Source organism: Amblyomma americanum, chromosome 9, assembly GCF_052857255.1.
Source record: "Amblyomma americanum isolate KBUSLIRL-KWMA chromosome 9, ASM5285725v1, whole genome shotgun sequence".
Classification (NCBI taxonomy): Eukaryota; Metazoa; Arthropoda; class Arachnida; order Ixodida; family Ixodidae; genus Amblyomma; species Amblyomma americanum.
This window is the reverse complement of record NC_135505.1, coordinates 137,939,650-137,955,766: the sequence shown is the minus strand read 5'-3', so window position 1 is coordinate 137,955,766 and position 16,117 is coordinate 137,939,650. Positions and strand designations below refer to the sequence as shown.

Sequence of the window (16,117 nt, the reverse complement as noted above, 5' to 3'; positions counted from 1 at the left end):
ATCATGGAAAAAGGAAAAAGGAAGGTTTCTTTGTTTTGTATCCTTCATTGATAGATTACAACTTATGACTCAGCTTGTCGCCACATTCCGTGAAACGCGCGGTGAAGGCTGGAGCGAGAAACTACCATCATAACCGGGCGAATTCTGATAATGAATATCTTTTTTCGTCTCTGTTCGCTTCAGGATACCGCGGCCTGAGGCTGGTTTGGCGACCAACCTCCCTCCGAAATTCACCCCTCCCTTTTTTTCTTCTTATTTGCTAACTGACGAAACAAGACAAACCTCTTTCTAAAAGATGTGGAGACGAGCTCACAATAAAACATATTTTGCTGCCATGCTCAAAACTCGAAAAACTAAGAAAAAGTACTTCACCCAATTTTATAATCAACTCGTTCATTCCTTTTCATCCACTGCTACTTTTGGTTAATAGTGCTGCTACTTTTGGGTAATAATGCAATTGTTGGCGCACCTTAGGTTTCTAGCTTTTTTTAAGAGAAGCTATTTTTTTTATAAACTGCAAATTCTAACTTGATACACCTCAGCAGCCTTCTCATTCCTGAGAAGAAGGCTGAGGTCTCTATTTCATTGGTTGGGAGTCTCGAGATACTTGCCCGGCCAAGGATGGCTTCTGAGGTTACCTGATGTTTAAAGCTTTTATTATTGCCCATTTGAAAATTTTTTGTCCGTATTATCTTCACTAGGAAGTATGAAATAACTTTTTACTCCCAGTACTGCATCGTTGATTTACGTTTTTTTTTATAAAATCCTGTACAGAACAGTTTTCCATATCTTGTGTTTGGCGCGTGATAGCCTCAGATGTTTATGCGCCACTAAACCCAACACAACACAATAAGTTGAGTTTTAGGTGGTAGTGGTTTTATTAAAAATAATAGTAAAAAGGAAGGAAAAGATTTTTGCTAGCCCCGGCATCTGCCATCGATACTGAAGCACCTGAGCTGGGGCAGCGGAAATAAAGGACAGCAGGCAGAATGGAGAAATGAAATGAAAGAGGTGAGGCGACAGGAATAGAGGACAGGGGGAGAAGTAATATGTACAAACTATTTACACAATAAGTAATGTGTCCAGGTTGTGCGCGTGATTAGTTCAGTTTAGAGGAATTAAATCACACACGCGCACAGCACTGTGTAGGTTACAACTGGAGTGGGGCGTCCAGTTATTAATCGTTCAAGGTAGAACTCGCGGAGCATTCGGTCACTGCGTGTAGTTTTAGTCATTTTCGATCCACAGCTCAACGTGCGACGTCATAACCCTGTCGAACAATCCTGAATTAGGGTGACAACGCGCAGTGCTTTTTTTTTTGTCGAACGTCTGCTCTAATGCTGTCACGTTAATACCGGAGCCAAAAAAAAAAAAAACTACGTTTGCAGACATTCAATATGCCTGCTGTTGTTTATAGAGGTTTATAGAGGTTGTTTATAGAGGCTGGCTAGATAAGTAAAGGCACAGGTTTTTATAGCGGTTTGTTTATAGAGGTTTATAGCGGTTTGTTTATAGAGGCTGGCTAAATAAGTAGAGGCACAGGAAGATGAAAATCGCCGGCAAGTTAACTATTCATAATACCCAGTTGGTGATCCTATACGCATGGGTAAAATAGATAAGGGGGAACGGGGAACAGGTTAGTGAGTGGTAAAAATCAAATAAAATGAAATATTTGTATTTTTCAGAGTAAGTACAGGACAAATCTCTGAATTGCCCTGCTGTAATACTAAGTTATGTCCACGGCGGCCCAATAAAAAAAAAGAAAAGAACCAGAAGCGTATCTTAAATTCGCTACTAAAGTAAAAGCAAACAAATGGGATAACGGCAATGGCTGAATGCAAATGAAGCTGAAAAACGAGCCACGATCCCCAAGGTCGGTGAAATATGCGTGAGGTGTTCCGGCTGTGCTGGCTGTTTTTATTACGTAATGTGAGGCCAATTCAGGGACAGATGCTCGCGAGGATACAATCTAAGTGCGCGCGTCGTTTGCGAAGATTTCATTGGGCCGTTTAATCTCAAGTGAATACAAAGTGAACTTCGTCATATTTTGCAGAAGAGTGCATTGAGGGTGTAGAGAGAGAGAGAGAAAAGGACGGAAAGGCAGGGAGGTCCATTAGGCGATGCCCAGTAGGCTACTCTACACTTGGGGAGGGGAAAAAAGGGGAAAAATACAGAAAGATTGGCAACGAAATGAGGTAATCACAAGTCCATGTCGAACGCTCAAGCGCACTGAAGGACACTTCAAGCTCAGAGCTTATAGTCGGGAATTCAACCCCGAGTCCTTTAAAAATTTCAGGACCGCCTTCACCGCTTTCCTTTGTGATGAAGGTTTATACCAAGGCCTCAGAATCTTAGTTTGTGTGAGAGGCTGCTCACACGCTAGAGAGTCGGCCATTGTTATGAGACGGGAATAGGCGTTTGTGGGCGCCACTCTCAGCCACAGGTGGCACGACAGCGTAGTATCACAGGGGGGGGGGGGGGGGGGGGGGGGAGGCCGAATTTTGCTCGATGTTGAAGGGTGTAATTCTTGAGTTTGTCTTGAACATTGAGGTCGGTTTTTCAAAGAACTGAAGTCCTGTTGACTGTGCATAAATATTGGAGAAAAAATAATGAAATAAGCCTAACCACTGCACCTTTCAGAAACAAATCTGCGTCATGAAAATAACGTGAATGTGTCATATATACGAGGCGCCCTTTTATTTGTTCCGCCGCAATGTATATGTCAACATCAACAATGGATCATTGATAGGAAAGGATCAGTTTTGCAGAATAGAAACTCGAAAGAACGCCTCAGGTCAGTGCCGCTATATAAACTTCCTGGTTTCCGCTTGGAAAACATTACCACCAAGGTTAGCAAAGGTCAGAACTGCTTATCGTGTTCGTGCAATGCAAGGAAAGGTCTGTCTGCAGTAAGGAAAATAACAGAGCGGCTGCACGTGTTGCGCGAGACGGTGCCGAACGTTATTTTTTTTTCCTGGGTCAGCGAGACTGAGACCGATACAAATCGTGGCTGTAATGCGCCCCCCCCCCCTTCCCCCTCTGACCTACCCTCAAGCTATCCCCCATACGCGTCTACGTTGAAGGCAAGATATGATCATATCTACCATTAAGATCACACACCGTTGCCTTGAGATCCTATGCTCTACGGAAGTTGCCGCCGCATTCCCCGGTAAGAGAGAAACGTGCGAGCACCGCGTTCGCCTTTTCCCGAAGGCGTACGAAACGATCTTCACCGTGAGTCCCTTGGCCTCACGCATAAGCTGTCGGAAAACGCCGTCACGTAAGCACCTTCCAGTTTGCAGCTGCCTGTCGGGTATGTCTGACGTTCAAGCGAGAGCGATCCTAAGCGGAGTTTGGTGAAGCTTTCACGGTTAATCGGCGCGCGGTGAAGTCGACACCAAATGCTGTAGGATCTACAAGGTGAGTTCTTTTCGCGGTAAGCAGTTTCTGCTAACCGCATTGAAGTGATAGATTTTATCTGCCTCAGTGCAGATAATCTCACAAAGTTTTTCTCACAAAGTCGGAAAGCCGAAAAAAACCAGACTTGCCCAGGACCGCAGTGATACTCTGAATCGCTTCTGACGAAGGACCATAGTGTTTGAACCTGACGCTGGTTAGAGCGTACGAGTCTTGAGTCGAACCCTTCACCTGGGAGTGAAACACGAACCACCTTTGCAGGCTGAGTTGTTCGAAACTGGGTTTGCTCCCGAAGGGGCGCAGCGGGGTTTGCGGAGCCTCCTCCAAGCACACACCCCTGAAGAAGCCGGGCGCCGGGCCGGGGGTGGCGTGCACCCATTTTTACCGGTGGGTGTCCGGCGATGGGTTTCGAAGCAACCATCTCTCGCAGCCGAAGCGGACGCCCAGACCACTAGGCCACGACTGCGGTAGATAAACTACACTGAGATTAGCTCAGTGCTCAGTGCTCACGACTCCGGTTAGCTAGGGCGCTCGGCTACTCAGTTGAAGGACCAGGTCGAAATACCGGCGACAGAGGCGACTGCGTTTCAAAGGAGATGAGTGCAAAAGCGATTTCAGTGCCCGTTGAAGATCCCCAGGTGGTCCATATTAATATGTAGCCCTTCACTATGGCTTTCCTCATAGACCATGCGTAGCTTCCGGGCGTTAAACCACTCCATTTAAAACTGCTCACAATTTAGTTTTGTCTGTAATGGTTGCTGCAAGTAGGGTATAGATACTAATTTTCTGCTCCTGAAGGCAATCCCTTTAGTTTCTAATGTTGACTTCGCACTATCGCTTATCGTGAATTAAGACAGTAATTATTAATTGAAATTCACTCAAGCGCAACCTTGCGGCTATAAAGGGAGCCTATACAGCTTTCACAGAAACTTCTTGAATTGAGAACAATTATTTACAGTAATGGGATCGTATTTGGGACCAACTGAGTTAACCAGGGCGGCTAACAGATGCCAGGGCGAAGTCTAACATGAAGTAAGAACTGTGTTCCCACTTCGTATTCTATCTGGTCCATGTTAGGGGATTTCCTTGAGTAAATTGGACCGGCACTGATCTGGAGGTATTCTATGCTACATGGCAACCTGAGGACACTTACAGCCTGATTTCCGGCATGCAGAACTAAATTCTGCCGCGGCGGCAGTCTCCCTGCAAAAATTTTATCAACCCCATAACTATTGCAGTCTAGGCGAGGCATGTCAGCTCCTCGTGGAGTGTCGCAAAAGTACAGAAAAGAAAATTGTGTCTCCATTTCTGTATTCTAGAGCCCAGAGCAGATAACCTGCTATCTTGCAATCCAAACGAAAAAATATGAGCCCGTGGAGGCTTGACACAACGTACCGAAGAGTCCAGTGTCTCCATTCACGCTAAGGGTGCAGCCGGCCAGAGGTCTTCATCGCAGAGTGGTGTACAGTTACGTGAATTTTAAATATTTTATTTTAAAAAAGCAGTAAGAAAAATCGTGCCGCAGTGTCCTGTAGGAAGCATCATGAGGACGATATGGATACTGTTCTTGGCGCTGATCCTGCCTGTCTGGAAGCTATGGAGACTGGTGCCTTTGCTAACTGAAGTGGCCGTCTACTTTGGATCGTGGTGCCTGGTGCTGCTGGCGAGCTACTGGCTGGCGCGATTCCTGTCGTCGAAGCTGCCCATGAAAATGATTGACGGCAAAGGCAAGGCAGTGCTGGTGACAGGTTAGTGGATTTCCTTTCTTTTTCAGTTAAGGAGAATCGAAATGATGCTAGAGCAAGCTAACTACCGAAAGCTTATAAAAATAATTTATTAATTGTTTTAATGTTAATTATTATTTTATTAAGGTAAGGTAATCAAAGTAATCGGCGTGCTGAAATGGAAGGCAGGCTGGGGGCACATTTTTAATATTACTTTCTCCTATAAATTATTCTATTTATTTGCCTCTGGCCCACCCAGCCATTGGAACCGTACCAACCAAGTAATATCTCCTGGTAACTATCAGCACTGATGTCAGAGGTGTCATCTGCCAATCATAATAGGACAAAATATTTGTTCACAAAAAAATCGAACAAAATATGACATCCGACAGTTGCATTTCATACAGATCTATTTGGACGGGTAACGTCCTTGAATATTCCGGGTTATACTAATTGAAACAGAACTCAAAGACAACGCAAAATCAGACTGTGTTCATCGATGAGAGTTCACATTTATTATGAAAAGAGCAAAAAGTATAGGGATATTTGTGAAAACAAATGCACGTACAAAAATCTTTGCTCTTCTGGGAAGTGGGCAGACCAACAAACAATAACGGAGTAGATACGGCTAATTATGGGTACGTGTTTCTGTTCCTTTTTGCGCTGTCTGAATCCGAATAAGCATTGAAAGATTTGGCAGCCGTGCAAGATGGAGCAGTAAAGTGGCGGCGGAACGCGAACGAAGGATTGCACTCCCACAACCAAACCAATGGCAAATCATGTGACAATGTTCACCGCAGGCATCAAGTGAACCTCTCGATCACAAGATCGCGCCACATGCGCCCATTAATGTAATTAAGAAATATACTTTTTTTGTTACTTTTTGGTTTGTAGCATTAAGTTCAATCTTATTGTTCTAAACTAGTTTCCGCGTAAGTTTTATGTATTTGTTATGGGACAGCTGAACTCCGAAAAGAGACGAAATGACTTATTTTCAAGACACAGTTCAGAGAACAAGGACAACAGAGATAAAACTCAACAGAAATAACTGGCGCCAAATGAGACAACACAAAGCAAGGAAGACCGGACAGGCGCAACTTGCAACTGTTTATTCACAGCATGAGCGAGCGAATATAGGAAGGTGCATCAAGAGGGTCAGGAGAACCCACGCATGCGCACAAGGTAATGCATTTCAGGAAGAAACGGCATTACACACTTGCCTCACCTCATTCTTTATAAAAAAAAGGCTTTCATTCTTATACATGCTGACTGAAAGGGTGCTTGCACAGTCACTACCCGTTTTCTGCTAAGGAAAGTCTCGACCGGTTCAGAGGTTCATCCTGTGAACAGGTTTTTAAGATACTGGCATCCTTCAGCCTCGCCACGCTAATGCTGATGTCTTCACCGCAGGCTTCACAGTGACGAGGTAAATGTCGCCCCGTGTCATTCCTTAAATATCGGTTATTTTCAACTAGAGTGCACCAAGTAGCCCCCCACATGTTCTACTCAAGAGATGAGACTGCTTAAACACAGCTGGGACACGACGAAACACCAAATGGCCCATCAGCTTACACTCTGAAGGAATCCAGTTGATGCAGACAGTTGTGACAAGTGTAGTTTACTACATACTGGCACATAGATATACAACAGTCTTTAAAAGCGATTCGAGTACTTAAGGTTGCGAGAAATGTCTCCAATTTGGCCAATAAGGCCGAACCGTCGGCGCACAACTTATAGTGCGCACAACTTATCAGTTGATCTTTTATCTGAGACTACCGATCTCAGTTGAGCAATCTGGCTTTGAAAGCCCGAGAAGATTTAGCGATGCCGTGTTACAGCGATATAAGCGCCAGCGAAATGAAACGGCCTTCGACATTTGCTTTCGCCTCGTCGGCGTCCTCTAAAGATCCGGATGCTGCGCCGCGGTTGACCTCGCTGCCTTTAATTTGTTTCATGGACTTTACACTTCTGTTATTTCAGTTAGCATCTAGTTCGTAATTGCATCCTTTAATGCTCTGTGCACATTCTGGTACTGCTTGGCCTGTCTTGCTTGGCCGGCAATTGTTTTTCCAGTTCAGTGTAGTGCAAACTGGTCTAACTAAAAAAAAGACTTGCACTGTATTCTCTAAAGCTCGCTTATCATAAAGCTCACAGATCCTTATTCTCATTTTGGCTGACAATGGTCTTCTGTTCTCTCGCAAGGCTGCGACACTGGGTTCGGAAACCGGCTAGCCAAAAGGCTTTCCCGAGAAGGATTTTTTGTGTACGCCGGTTGCCTGAACGCCGCCAGCAACGAAGCCCGCCAGCTGTCCAAGGAGCCGAACGTTCACGTGCTTCAGCTAGATGTCACCAAGGAAGAGCAGATGGACGAGGCCCTCGTCTCTGTGAAGAACACCCTCGGGTCGAGAGGTGCGTGTGTTTGAAATCTTCATTTCACTCGCAGTGTAGCCCAAATCACAGAGTTGAGAAAGAAAACGTAATTTCTCCCTCTTTCCAGCACCCATTTAAAAAAGAGCGTTAGCTCGTACTCATCACGTTTCTCCATTTATTGGGGTCTGCTACCACCTCCCTTCGGCGTGAAATTTTTTTAGTCCAAGGAATTTAAGATAGCGGCCCCCATGGTAAACCGATATAGCAACCCAATTGGTGATCGACTGGTCACGTCATTAGTATATCGAATTGGTGATTGATTGGTGACGTCACTGATATATCCGAGACGGTCGCCAATTTATGACGTCACCGATAAATTCAAGATGGCGGCCGTCATAGGAAATCAATCGCAACACAACTGGTGATTCATTGGTGGCGACACTGATATATCCAATATGTGAATCCATGAACAACGACGAAAGTGTTATGGACGAAGACAGTTCCTGTAACCTTCCAAGTGAATAATTTGGTTGCCAGTGAAAATGTTAAGCATTGATGTGTGTCATAGTTGGTCGCAATATGTACAAGTGAAATGCTTGTGATTGTGTTTATCATATTAGACAATAAACGTAAAAGTTCGTATTTTCATTGGTCTACCTCCCGTTAATCTCATTCATATGAATTCTAGTAATCTAAACAGCTAACCCTCGTTACTTCAACGTCTTCGAGATGGGGGCGGCATCATTTTCTTGTTTCCATCAAAAGCAAATAATGTTGCGTCTAAGAAATACATTCAGACCTGAAGAAACTTAAAGGTTCACTTTCAAGTACAAACTACCACCCTTTTATTTTTAATACGTATGTCCAAAACCACAGGGGTTAAATATAGTAGCATCGAAATGATAGCAATGATAAGGTAAACGCCAGAGAGATCACGGCATAAGTTCTTCTTTCGATCATGACCATTGATGCAGAAATTAAGGGGAAAAACAATTTTTTTTAACAGGTCGAAAAATCAGTGCGTATAAAGATGGCTGCCAACATGCTAGACAGCTTACTATTTTTTGATATGTTATTTATTGTTTACGCTCAATGGCACGAAACTACCGGCTATTTGTGACATGAATGATGCTAAATTCACACGAAGCAGAAAAATCAATCGTTGGTGCAGCCCAGTCTAAAAAAAAACCTGAGGTCACTGTATACACACGTGTGTACAAATCGCATTAAAGGGTTAAACTGGTTGTTTCTGACCGCTGCTGGAGCAATTAATTTTATTTTTTTATTACAATGTTACTTTAAGTTTTCTTGCACCTTTCTTTGACCGCATTTCACTCCTGAAACCCTTCCCAACACACAGTAGCATTTGAGCTCTTTTTAAATGCCGATCAAGAAAATGCATTTCATTAAAAAGATTATCTGTTTCTCTCTCTCTCCCTCGTGTAATTACATTCTACAAAAGGGTAGTTAAGTTTTTGCATTTATTCACCTTCATCAGCGCTCTTGTGAACAGTCCTTTTGAAAAACCAATAATTTCTAAGCGCCATCTTCATTATAATTTTTCTTTGGCCGAAGAAAATTAAATTGCTTTTCGAACACGACCCTCCTACAAAAAATACAGGAGGTGTCAGCAGAAGGCATAATGGACAGACGATGTTCAGAGCTGTCCAATATTGGCGCATATTACCGAAAATGAAGCTAGAATGGTTTTGACGAAGCCTCTTCGTGAACCTGAACCTTGTGCATTAAATAACTTTTCAATAACTTTTAATAGCATTTTCATAGATTTCGCAATTTTTTATCTACATACAAAAGGGATAAAAGGAATTAGCATTTCACACAATTTCGTGTGCGGTATTCGCACATAACGAATCGAGGAATTTACGATAAACAATTTCTGAGACCGAGTTGCGCAGCCTTGCTTTCTTCATTTCGTCAAAAAAAAAGCGCACAAGATGGTCATTGGTTCCTGCTTTCTAATCTGCAATGCTAACTAGGCTTAATATTATTTTCATTGGCGCAGTCCTTTGGGCGGTGGTCGCAAACGCCGGAATTCCCAGCATGGGACTGGTCGAGTGGCATAGCATGGCACTCATCCGACACGTCTTCGATGTGAATGTGTTCGGAGTGGTCAGCGTGTCCAGAAAGTTCCTGCCACTTCTCAGGAAGTCCAAGGGTCGCCTCGTTCTTGTCGCCAGCGTTCTTGGTAAGTTGGGCTCGCGCGGGTTGGCGGTACGTTTTTTTTGTTTGTTTTCTTGCTATGAAATGGTAATGCCTGGCCGCGATGGTAATGCCTGGCCGCGATCGGAGTATACTGGTGACCTCCTAATACTCCATTCTGTCAACCATCAGGTCTCAAGCTAAACTAGCCGCCGCGGTGGCTCAGTAGTCATGGCGCTCGTCTGCTGAACCGAAAGAAGCGGGTTCTATCCCAGCCGCGACGGTCGCATTTCGACGGAGGCGAATGCTAGAGGCCCGACTATTGTGTGACGTCAGTGCACGCTAAAGAACCTTAAGTGGTCGAAATAATCCGGAGCCCTCCACTGCGGCATCCCTCATAGCCTGAGTCGCTATGGGACGTTAAACCACATAAAGAGTAGACCACGCTAAACTTCCCATTTCTTAACGTTCATTTCACTGCCTCAGAACATTTTCTTGCTTCGAACCCGACCGCAGCGGCTGCGTTTCGATGGAGGTGAAACGCTAAGGCGCCCGTGTGCTGTGCGGCGTCAGTGCACGTTAAAGATCCCCAGGTGGTCAAAATTATTCCGGGGCCCTGCACTACGGCAACTCTTTCTTCCTTTATTCTCTCAGTCCCTCCTTCATCCCTTCCCTTACGGCGCGGTTCAGGTGTCCAACGATATATGAGACAGATACTGTGCCATTTCCTTTCCCCAAAAAACCAATTATTATTATTGTTATTATTAAACTTTTCAGTTAGGGGTCGTTTCTAAGCCCTGCGATTCTAAAACACATAGACCAAAGTTTTCGGGGTACTGCAGATTTTTTGAGATGTGAGAAGACGCGTATCATATGGTATGGGCCTGCCAGAAAAATCAGAAAAAGTAAATCATACAACGAGAGAGGGCTGCGAGGCGACCTTGTCCGGCTACTTGTACCTGGAGTCCCAGAGGGCTCCGGTTCAAAGAGCGCCGGCAGCGGCTACCGCCAATGGTGTCCCGGAATGAGGACTACCACGCAGGCAAGGGAGCGGTGAAACCCTCCACTCTCCTCTAAAACCCGGCCCAGTGCATCCAATAAAGTTTTATCACCATCACCACTAATTAGTGTTTGATGATTTCAGTGTCGTAGCGATGAAAATAAGAATTATTTCTCAAAACAGTTAGGGGTTGTGCATATTATGAAGCTAGTGAGCTGTCATGCAATCTATTATTTCGGACATTATATGGAGTCGGGGGTGGTCACGAACTGCATATATACGTTTACCGCAGCGGCTTGCCTCACGGAACGAGATTTCCGATGAGGTGATCTTTAGAATGAGATCCGTTTGCTTTCAAAATATGAAGAGCCCGTGGCGCTGCTGGGATTTGTGACCCGGCTGCGTAATGAATATTCGCTGCTTACAATATCACATAGAAGATGGCCGTTTTAGAAGATGAAATACAGTTCTTTCGTTGCCAGAGCACCAGCTAGCTTACCACGCATTGTTTTCTTTTCCTGGCTAGCTGTTCTGAAGAGGAAGCGCAGAATCAGTCAGAAGGATAGCAGGAAGGAAGGTTCAATTTCACGTTTTTCCTTCCTTCTGTGCTGCTGTTTTTACGCTGCTCCTTTATAAGCATGTTACAATAAGCACATTTCAGCCCTTTGCTGAACATTTCTTATTTTGCGCCTGCGCTTCTCTATGGGCCCCGCCGCGGTGGCTCAGTGGTTAGGGCGCTCGACTACTGATCCGGAGTTCCCGTGCTCGAACCCGACCGCGGCGGCTGCGTTTTTATGGAGGAGAAACGCTAAGGCACCCGTGTGCTGTGCGATGTCAGTGCACGTTAAAGATCCCCAGGTGGTCGAAATTATGCCGGAGCCCTCCACTACGGCACCTCTCTCTTCCTTTCTTCTTTCACTCCCTCCTTTACCCTTCCCTTACGGCGCCGTTCAGGTGTCCAACGATATATGTGACAGATACTGCGCCATTTCCTTTCCCCAAAAAAACCAATTATTATTATTATTATTCTCTATGGCAAATCTAATATCAGTACAGAAACAATGTCGTGACTGCAAGTATGTCAGTGCGGCAGCTTATATCGGACAGAAATGTCCCACCAATACGCATATACCTTAGAAACGACTGACAGAACGGAGCGATCAAAAGTCTGTGTAGTCAAGTCCACAGTCCTTAATTGGTTCTCAGCGGAAGCAAATGTCTCTTGTTCTCAAATCAATTGTTTTTCACTTTCATCGGTGAAGTGTCGCAGCGTTCGACTATTTCGAGATAATGTTGCTGCAGTGTGAAATTTGCAGCGAAATAATTTATTACACGTATGGTGGCTGTCCATGAACCAAAGTTTGATCGCAAAATAAAATAAGGAATTAACAAATTACAAATATAGTTTTGCACGCTGGGGCTGGTGCTCCGGCCGAGCTAAAGGAGTTCACAAACTTTCACATAAGCTAGAGGAGTTCGCACATTTTGCGCCGCAGCTAATCCCTGGTCTTCTTTATCGGAGAAGCCAGCCATAACCGAAACTATAGTGCATTCATTTTAATTCTCAATTTTCAAACTGAAATTTATTACGCAACAACAAAATAATGTTACGGGGAGTCCACGTAAAAGCTGTAAGGACAGCTTGAACAGCCCTAATCCTCACAGCACACAGGGCAATACGGTCGCGTGATGCTAAGGGAGCATGAACACCCGTTCGAAAACTCCTCTGTATTACATCAAGTGAGAAGTTCAGAAATACAAAGCCGGTGTAGATGAAAATGTAAAGCACAGCACGAAGAGATGCCGAAAAATAGACATCTTAGCACATCGTTATACCAACTTAACACGCAACTCTTTTGATGATGTTATGTATGTCTCAGTGTTCGTTTCTTTAAATATTTTGTTAAGGAGTGTGGTGGTGGTAGTGGTTTTATTAAAAATAATAGTAAAAGGGAAGGAAAAGATTTTTGCTAGCCCCGGCATCTGCCATCGATACTGAAGCACCTGATCTGGGGCAGCGGAAATAAAGGATAGCAGGCAGAATGGAGAAATGAAATGAAAGAGGTAACGGCACCATAGGCCACAAAAATATTAGCATTTGTTAACTGTAATTTGTTCTGCATTTGATTACACTCCAGCGTTCTACGTAGCCTACTTTATAAGCGGGAGAGTTTTCGTTCACCTTCGCTAGCTTTGCTAACTTTATCACTTACTTCTTAAGAAAGCGTAACATCAATCTCTAAATACTTTGTTTTGACTGCTGTTTTTCAAGCCTTCGCCGTAGTGTTGACTCTACCGTGCTTTTTATTGTATATGAGTGCTGCCGCATGTAAGGTACCCTATTCCTCACCAAGCACTCATGATCCACACCTCATGGCGTGATCAAATGCAGGTCGTGGCACTATACCATTTGGCGTCCCCTACTGCATGAGCAAGCACGCCGTCATCTCGCTAGCCGACGGGCTGCGAACGGAGTGCCGTGACAAGGGCGTACATGTCGCCACCATCGAGCCCACTGCTTACAGGTGAGGTGCTGTCCTCACGCAACTTCTTCAACGTTTCAAGCACGAGTGAATAAGAAAACTCCCAGGATTTTCGCATGTACTGGGGCGATGACGTGATAGGGGCAACTGTCAGGCTGACTTATATCACGTGGCCAGGTGCGGAACTTCCCCAATAGCGATCCGCTCTTCCTTCCACATAGCTGTACAAAGGGCTACATAATCCACACAGCCACATAAGTCCCATGGTCCGATGGTTTTCTAGCTGAAAATTTATTGATACAACAACAGGTGTATCTTACCGGTACTCGCCTAAGGGGCAGAAATGTAGAAGCTAACCAAAAGGGTACAGATTAAGTTAAGGACAACGCAGCGAGTTATGGAAAGAAAATTGATAGGTGTAACGCTAACAGACCGGAAGAAGGAAGACTGTGCGAGGGAACACACGTGTGTTAATGACGTCCTAGTCGAAATCGACGGAAAGAAATGGGCTTGGGCAAGGTATGTAATGCGAGGGCAAGATAACCGCTGGTTCTCAAGGATAACAGAATGGATTCCAAGAGAATGCAAGCGAAGCAAGGGGCGGCAGAAATTTAGATGGGCGGATGAGGTTAAAAGGTTTGCAGGCATAGGGTGGGCGCAGCAGTCAAAGGACAGCGTTTATTGGAGAGACATGGGAGATTCCTTTGCCCCGCATTAGGTGTAATCAGCCTGATGATCATGATGTTAATTTATTGATGCAGGCAAACTCCAACTTTTACTCGGAGGCGTGTGCTAAGACTGTCATTCTGTTTCCTCTCTTCGGCGCGCGAACGCAACAGGACTCCCATCATGAAAGACGTCGGCCGCATGGAAGTGCTCCGGGAGCAAATGAGCCATCTTCCGCCAGACGTGCTAGAAGAATACAGCGAGAGTGAAGTCGAGGAGTGGATGAAGACAGGCAAAGCACTCTCAGATTTGACAGCCCGCGACAACATCAACGAAGTTGTCGACCAGATGACACTCGCCGTCAGGGAGTCACAGCCCAAGCCAAATTACTCCGCCTGGGGACCACTGGACCCTCCTCTCTACTTTTTTTTCCGGGTAGCTCCTGCAGAGCTTATGGATGCCGGGTATCTTGCTTTGCGGAAGATTGCCAAACGGGTTTGGAAAAAGTGAGGACTGGATGTGTGATACGTTTCCTTTTTCATAGGTGACTGAAATAATGTGTCCTCAAGAGAGACTTACAGCCGGTAAAATGTTTTTAGGGGAATCCCCCAAGGTGGCGTAGATTTGTACTAAGGGAGTAATTACTCATTGACATCCATACGAACGCAGCTATACGGCTACAAAGGAAAGCTGTACAGATTTCTCGGAAACTTCGAAATTAAAGAAAAATTCGTCCTGGTCCGGGATTCGAACCCGGGACCACCGCTTTACCAGAGTAGTCTCTCTACCAATTGAGCTAAGCGGGACGGCAAGCTATGGTAGGCCGAGAGCGAATTGATCAATAACTCGAAGTGGGAACAGTGTTGGTCAAATGTTTTTTCTGGGAAATCCTCCAAGGTGGTGCACATTTGTAATAAGAGCAATTACTCATTTCTTTATTTGCGAAGCTCTGAGAAAGCTGTATAGTTTTCCTTTGTAGCCGTACGGCTGCGCTCGGGTGGATGTCCATAAGTAATTAATCCCTCAATACTTAGACACTTCCATGCAGCACCTTTTTCGTACGTCAGCCACAGCAGAACCTTCAGAGTAGATTTCTTACAGAACATTTATTGCCTGCACCTTAACAGAGCCTATAGATCAATCCGTGCGCCAACACTCCCTTTAATCGGAACCCACAAGACGTACCGAATCGCGAAAGAAATGGCCAGGTGACCAGTGACATGCCGATCTTTCGGTAGCAGCACGTAAGCGCACGTTTGACCGCGAGAACAGTCAATGGAGTGGACGGAGCAAAGCTTTATCAAAACCGCCGTCTTCCTCTGGCACCTCGCGCTGGCGTCCTATTGTAGGATACAAGTCAAGAAGGACGTGGCAAACTCCCCACAAATAATGCTCTCCAGCCAACGGCGTCCACCGACTTTCATGATGTCGTCGCTAATCCATGGTTAATCGCGTGTAATGCTAAGGTGACGGGGGATTAACCCCGTATTAAACTATCGTCAAAAAATAAACCAGACATTAAACACGACATCATCAAAATCGGTCAACGCCATTGGCTGGTGAGCCTCCATTTGCGTCTTTCTTCTTGAGTTCTGACTTTATCGTCTCTCGAGGAGTGAGACAGGCACCGTACCCCACAACAGCGCCAGCAGAAAGAAAATGCGGACGCGACGGTAACACGCCAATCATGCCAATTCGTTGACACAAAGGGCTCCCACACTAATAAAGAAAAACACTAAACTGGTCTGACGCGGAGACAATGCGACAGCGTTTTTTTTTTCTCACCGACCATTCTATTCAATTTCAAAGGTCGTTGTCTTTTACTCCCCAGTCTTTTTTTGTGTGTGTTTTTAGAGGGTTTCAGCATCCCAAATAGGCTCAGGCTATGAGGAACGCCATAGTGAAGGGCTCCGGAAATTTCGACTACCTGGGGTTTTTTAACGCACACTGACATCGCACAGTACACGGGACTCCAGAATTTCGCCTCCATCGAAATTCGACCCCCGCAGCAGGAATGGAACCCGCGCCTTTCAGGTCAACACCCGAGCGCCATAACCAATGAGCCACCGCGGCGGGGCTCCCCTATCTATGACAAACACGGTCGGCGTTAGGCTTTTGAGAAGCAGGTTGCTCTTCCCGAGGAATGTAATCTTCCCTTGAGTGACTTAGTAAAGCAATGTGATCAGCGAATCGGAGATTATTAATGTATTATCCATGTGCTCTTATCCTCAACTGTCCCCCCCCCCCCCATGCAGTACTCTCAATTCCTCTCGAAAACAGGCAATGAATACGGTTGG

General features: G+C 45.2%; 1 protein-coding gene across 4 annotated transcripts; it reads left to right on the top strand.

Moving 5' to 3' along the window:
• Positions 1 to 3,159: 3,159 nt before the first annotated feature.
• On the top strand, positions 3,160 to 15,142 carry LOC144104558 (retinol dehydrogenase 7-like). Of its 4 annotated transcripts, none has more exons than XM_077637646.1 (6): positions 3,160 to 3,420; positions 4,943 to 5,165; positions 7,344 to 7,550; positions 9,535 to 9,717; positions 13,064 to 13,196; positions 13,994 to 15,142. In XM_077637646.1, exons 2-6 carry the CDS (start codon positions 4,961 to 4,963, stop codon positions 14,328 to 14,330), a joined length of 1,065 nt encoding a protein of 354 aa, XP_077493772.1. In that variant the 5' UTR covers positions 3,160 to 3,420; positions 4,943 to 4,960; the 3' UTR covers positions 14,331 to 15,142. The 4 variants fall into 4 exon arrangements, with proteins under 4 accessions (XP_077493772.1, XP_077493773.1, XP_077493774.1 ...); XM_077637647.1 differs by having other exon boundaries at positions 3,160 to 3,436; positions 4,953 to 5,165; XM_077637648.1 differs by having other exon boundaries at positions 3,160 to 3,436.
• The last annotated feature ends 975 nt before the right edge of the window (positions 15,143 to 16,117 follow it).

Coding starts and splice junctions, on each gene's coding strand:
- LOC144104558 (XM_077637646.1), top strand. CDS start 4,961: ATGAGGACGATATGGATACTGTTCTTGGCGCTGATCCTGCCTGTCTGG. Junction 7,551..9,534: donor GAACACCCTCGGGTCGAGAG/GTGCGTGTGTTT, acceptor TCATTGGCGCAG/TCCTTTGGGCGGTGGTCGCA. Junction 9,718..13,063: donor TCTTGTCGCCAGCGTTCTTG/GTAAGTTGGGCT, acceptor GATCAAATGCAG/GTCGTGGCACTATACCATTT.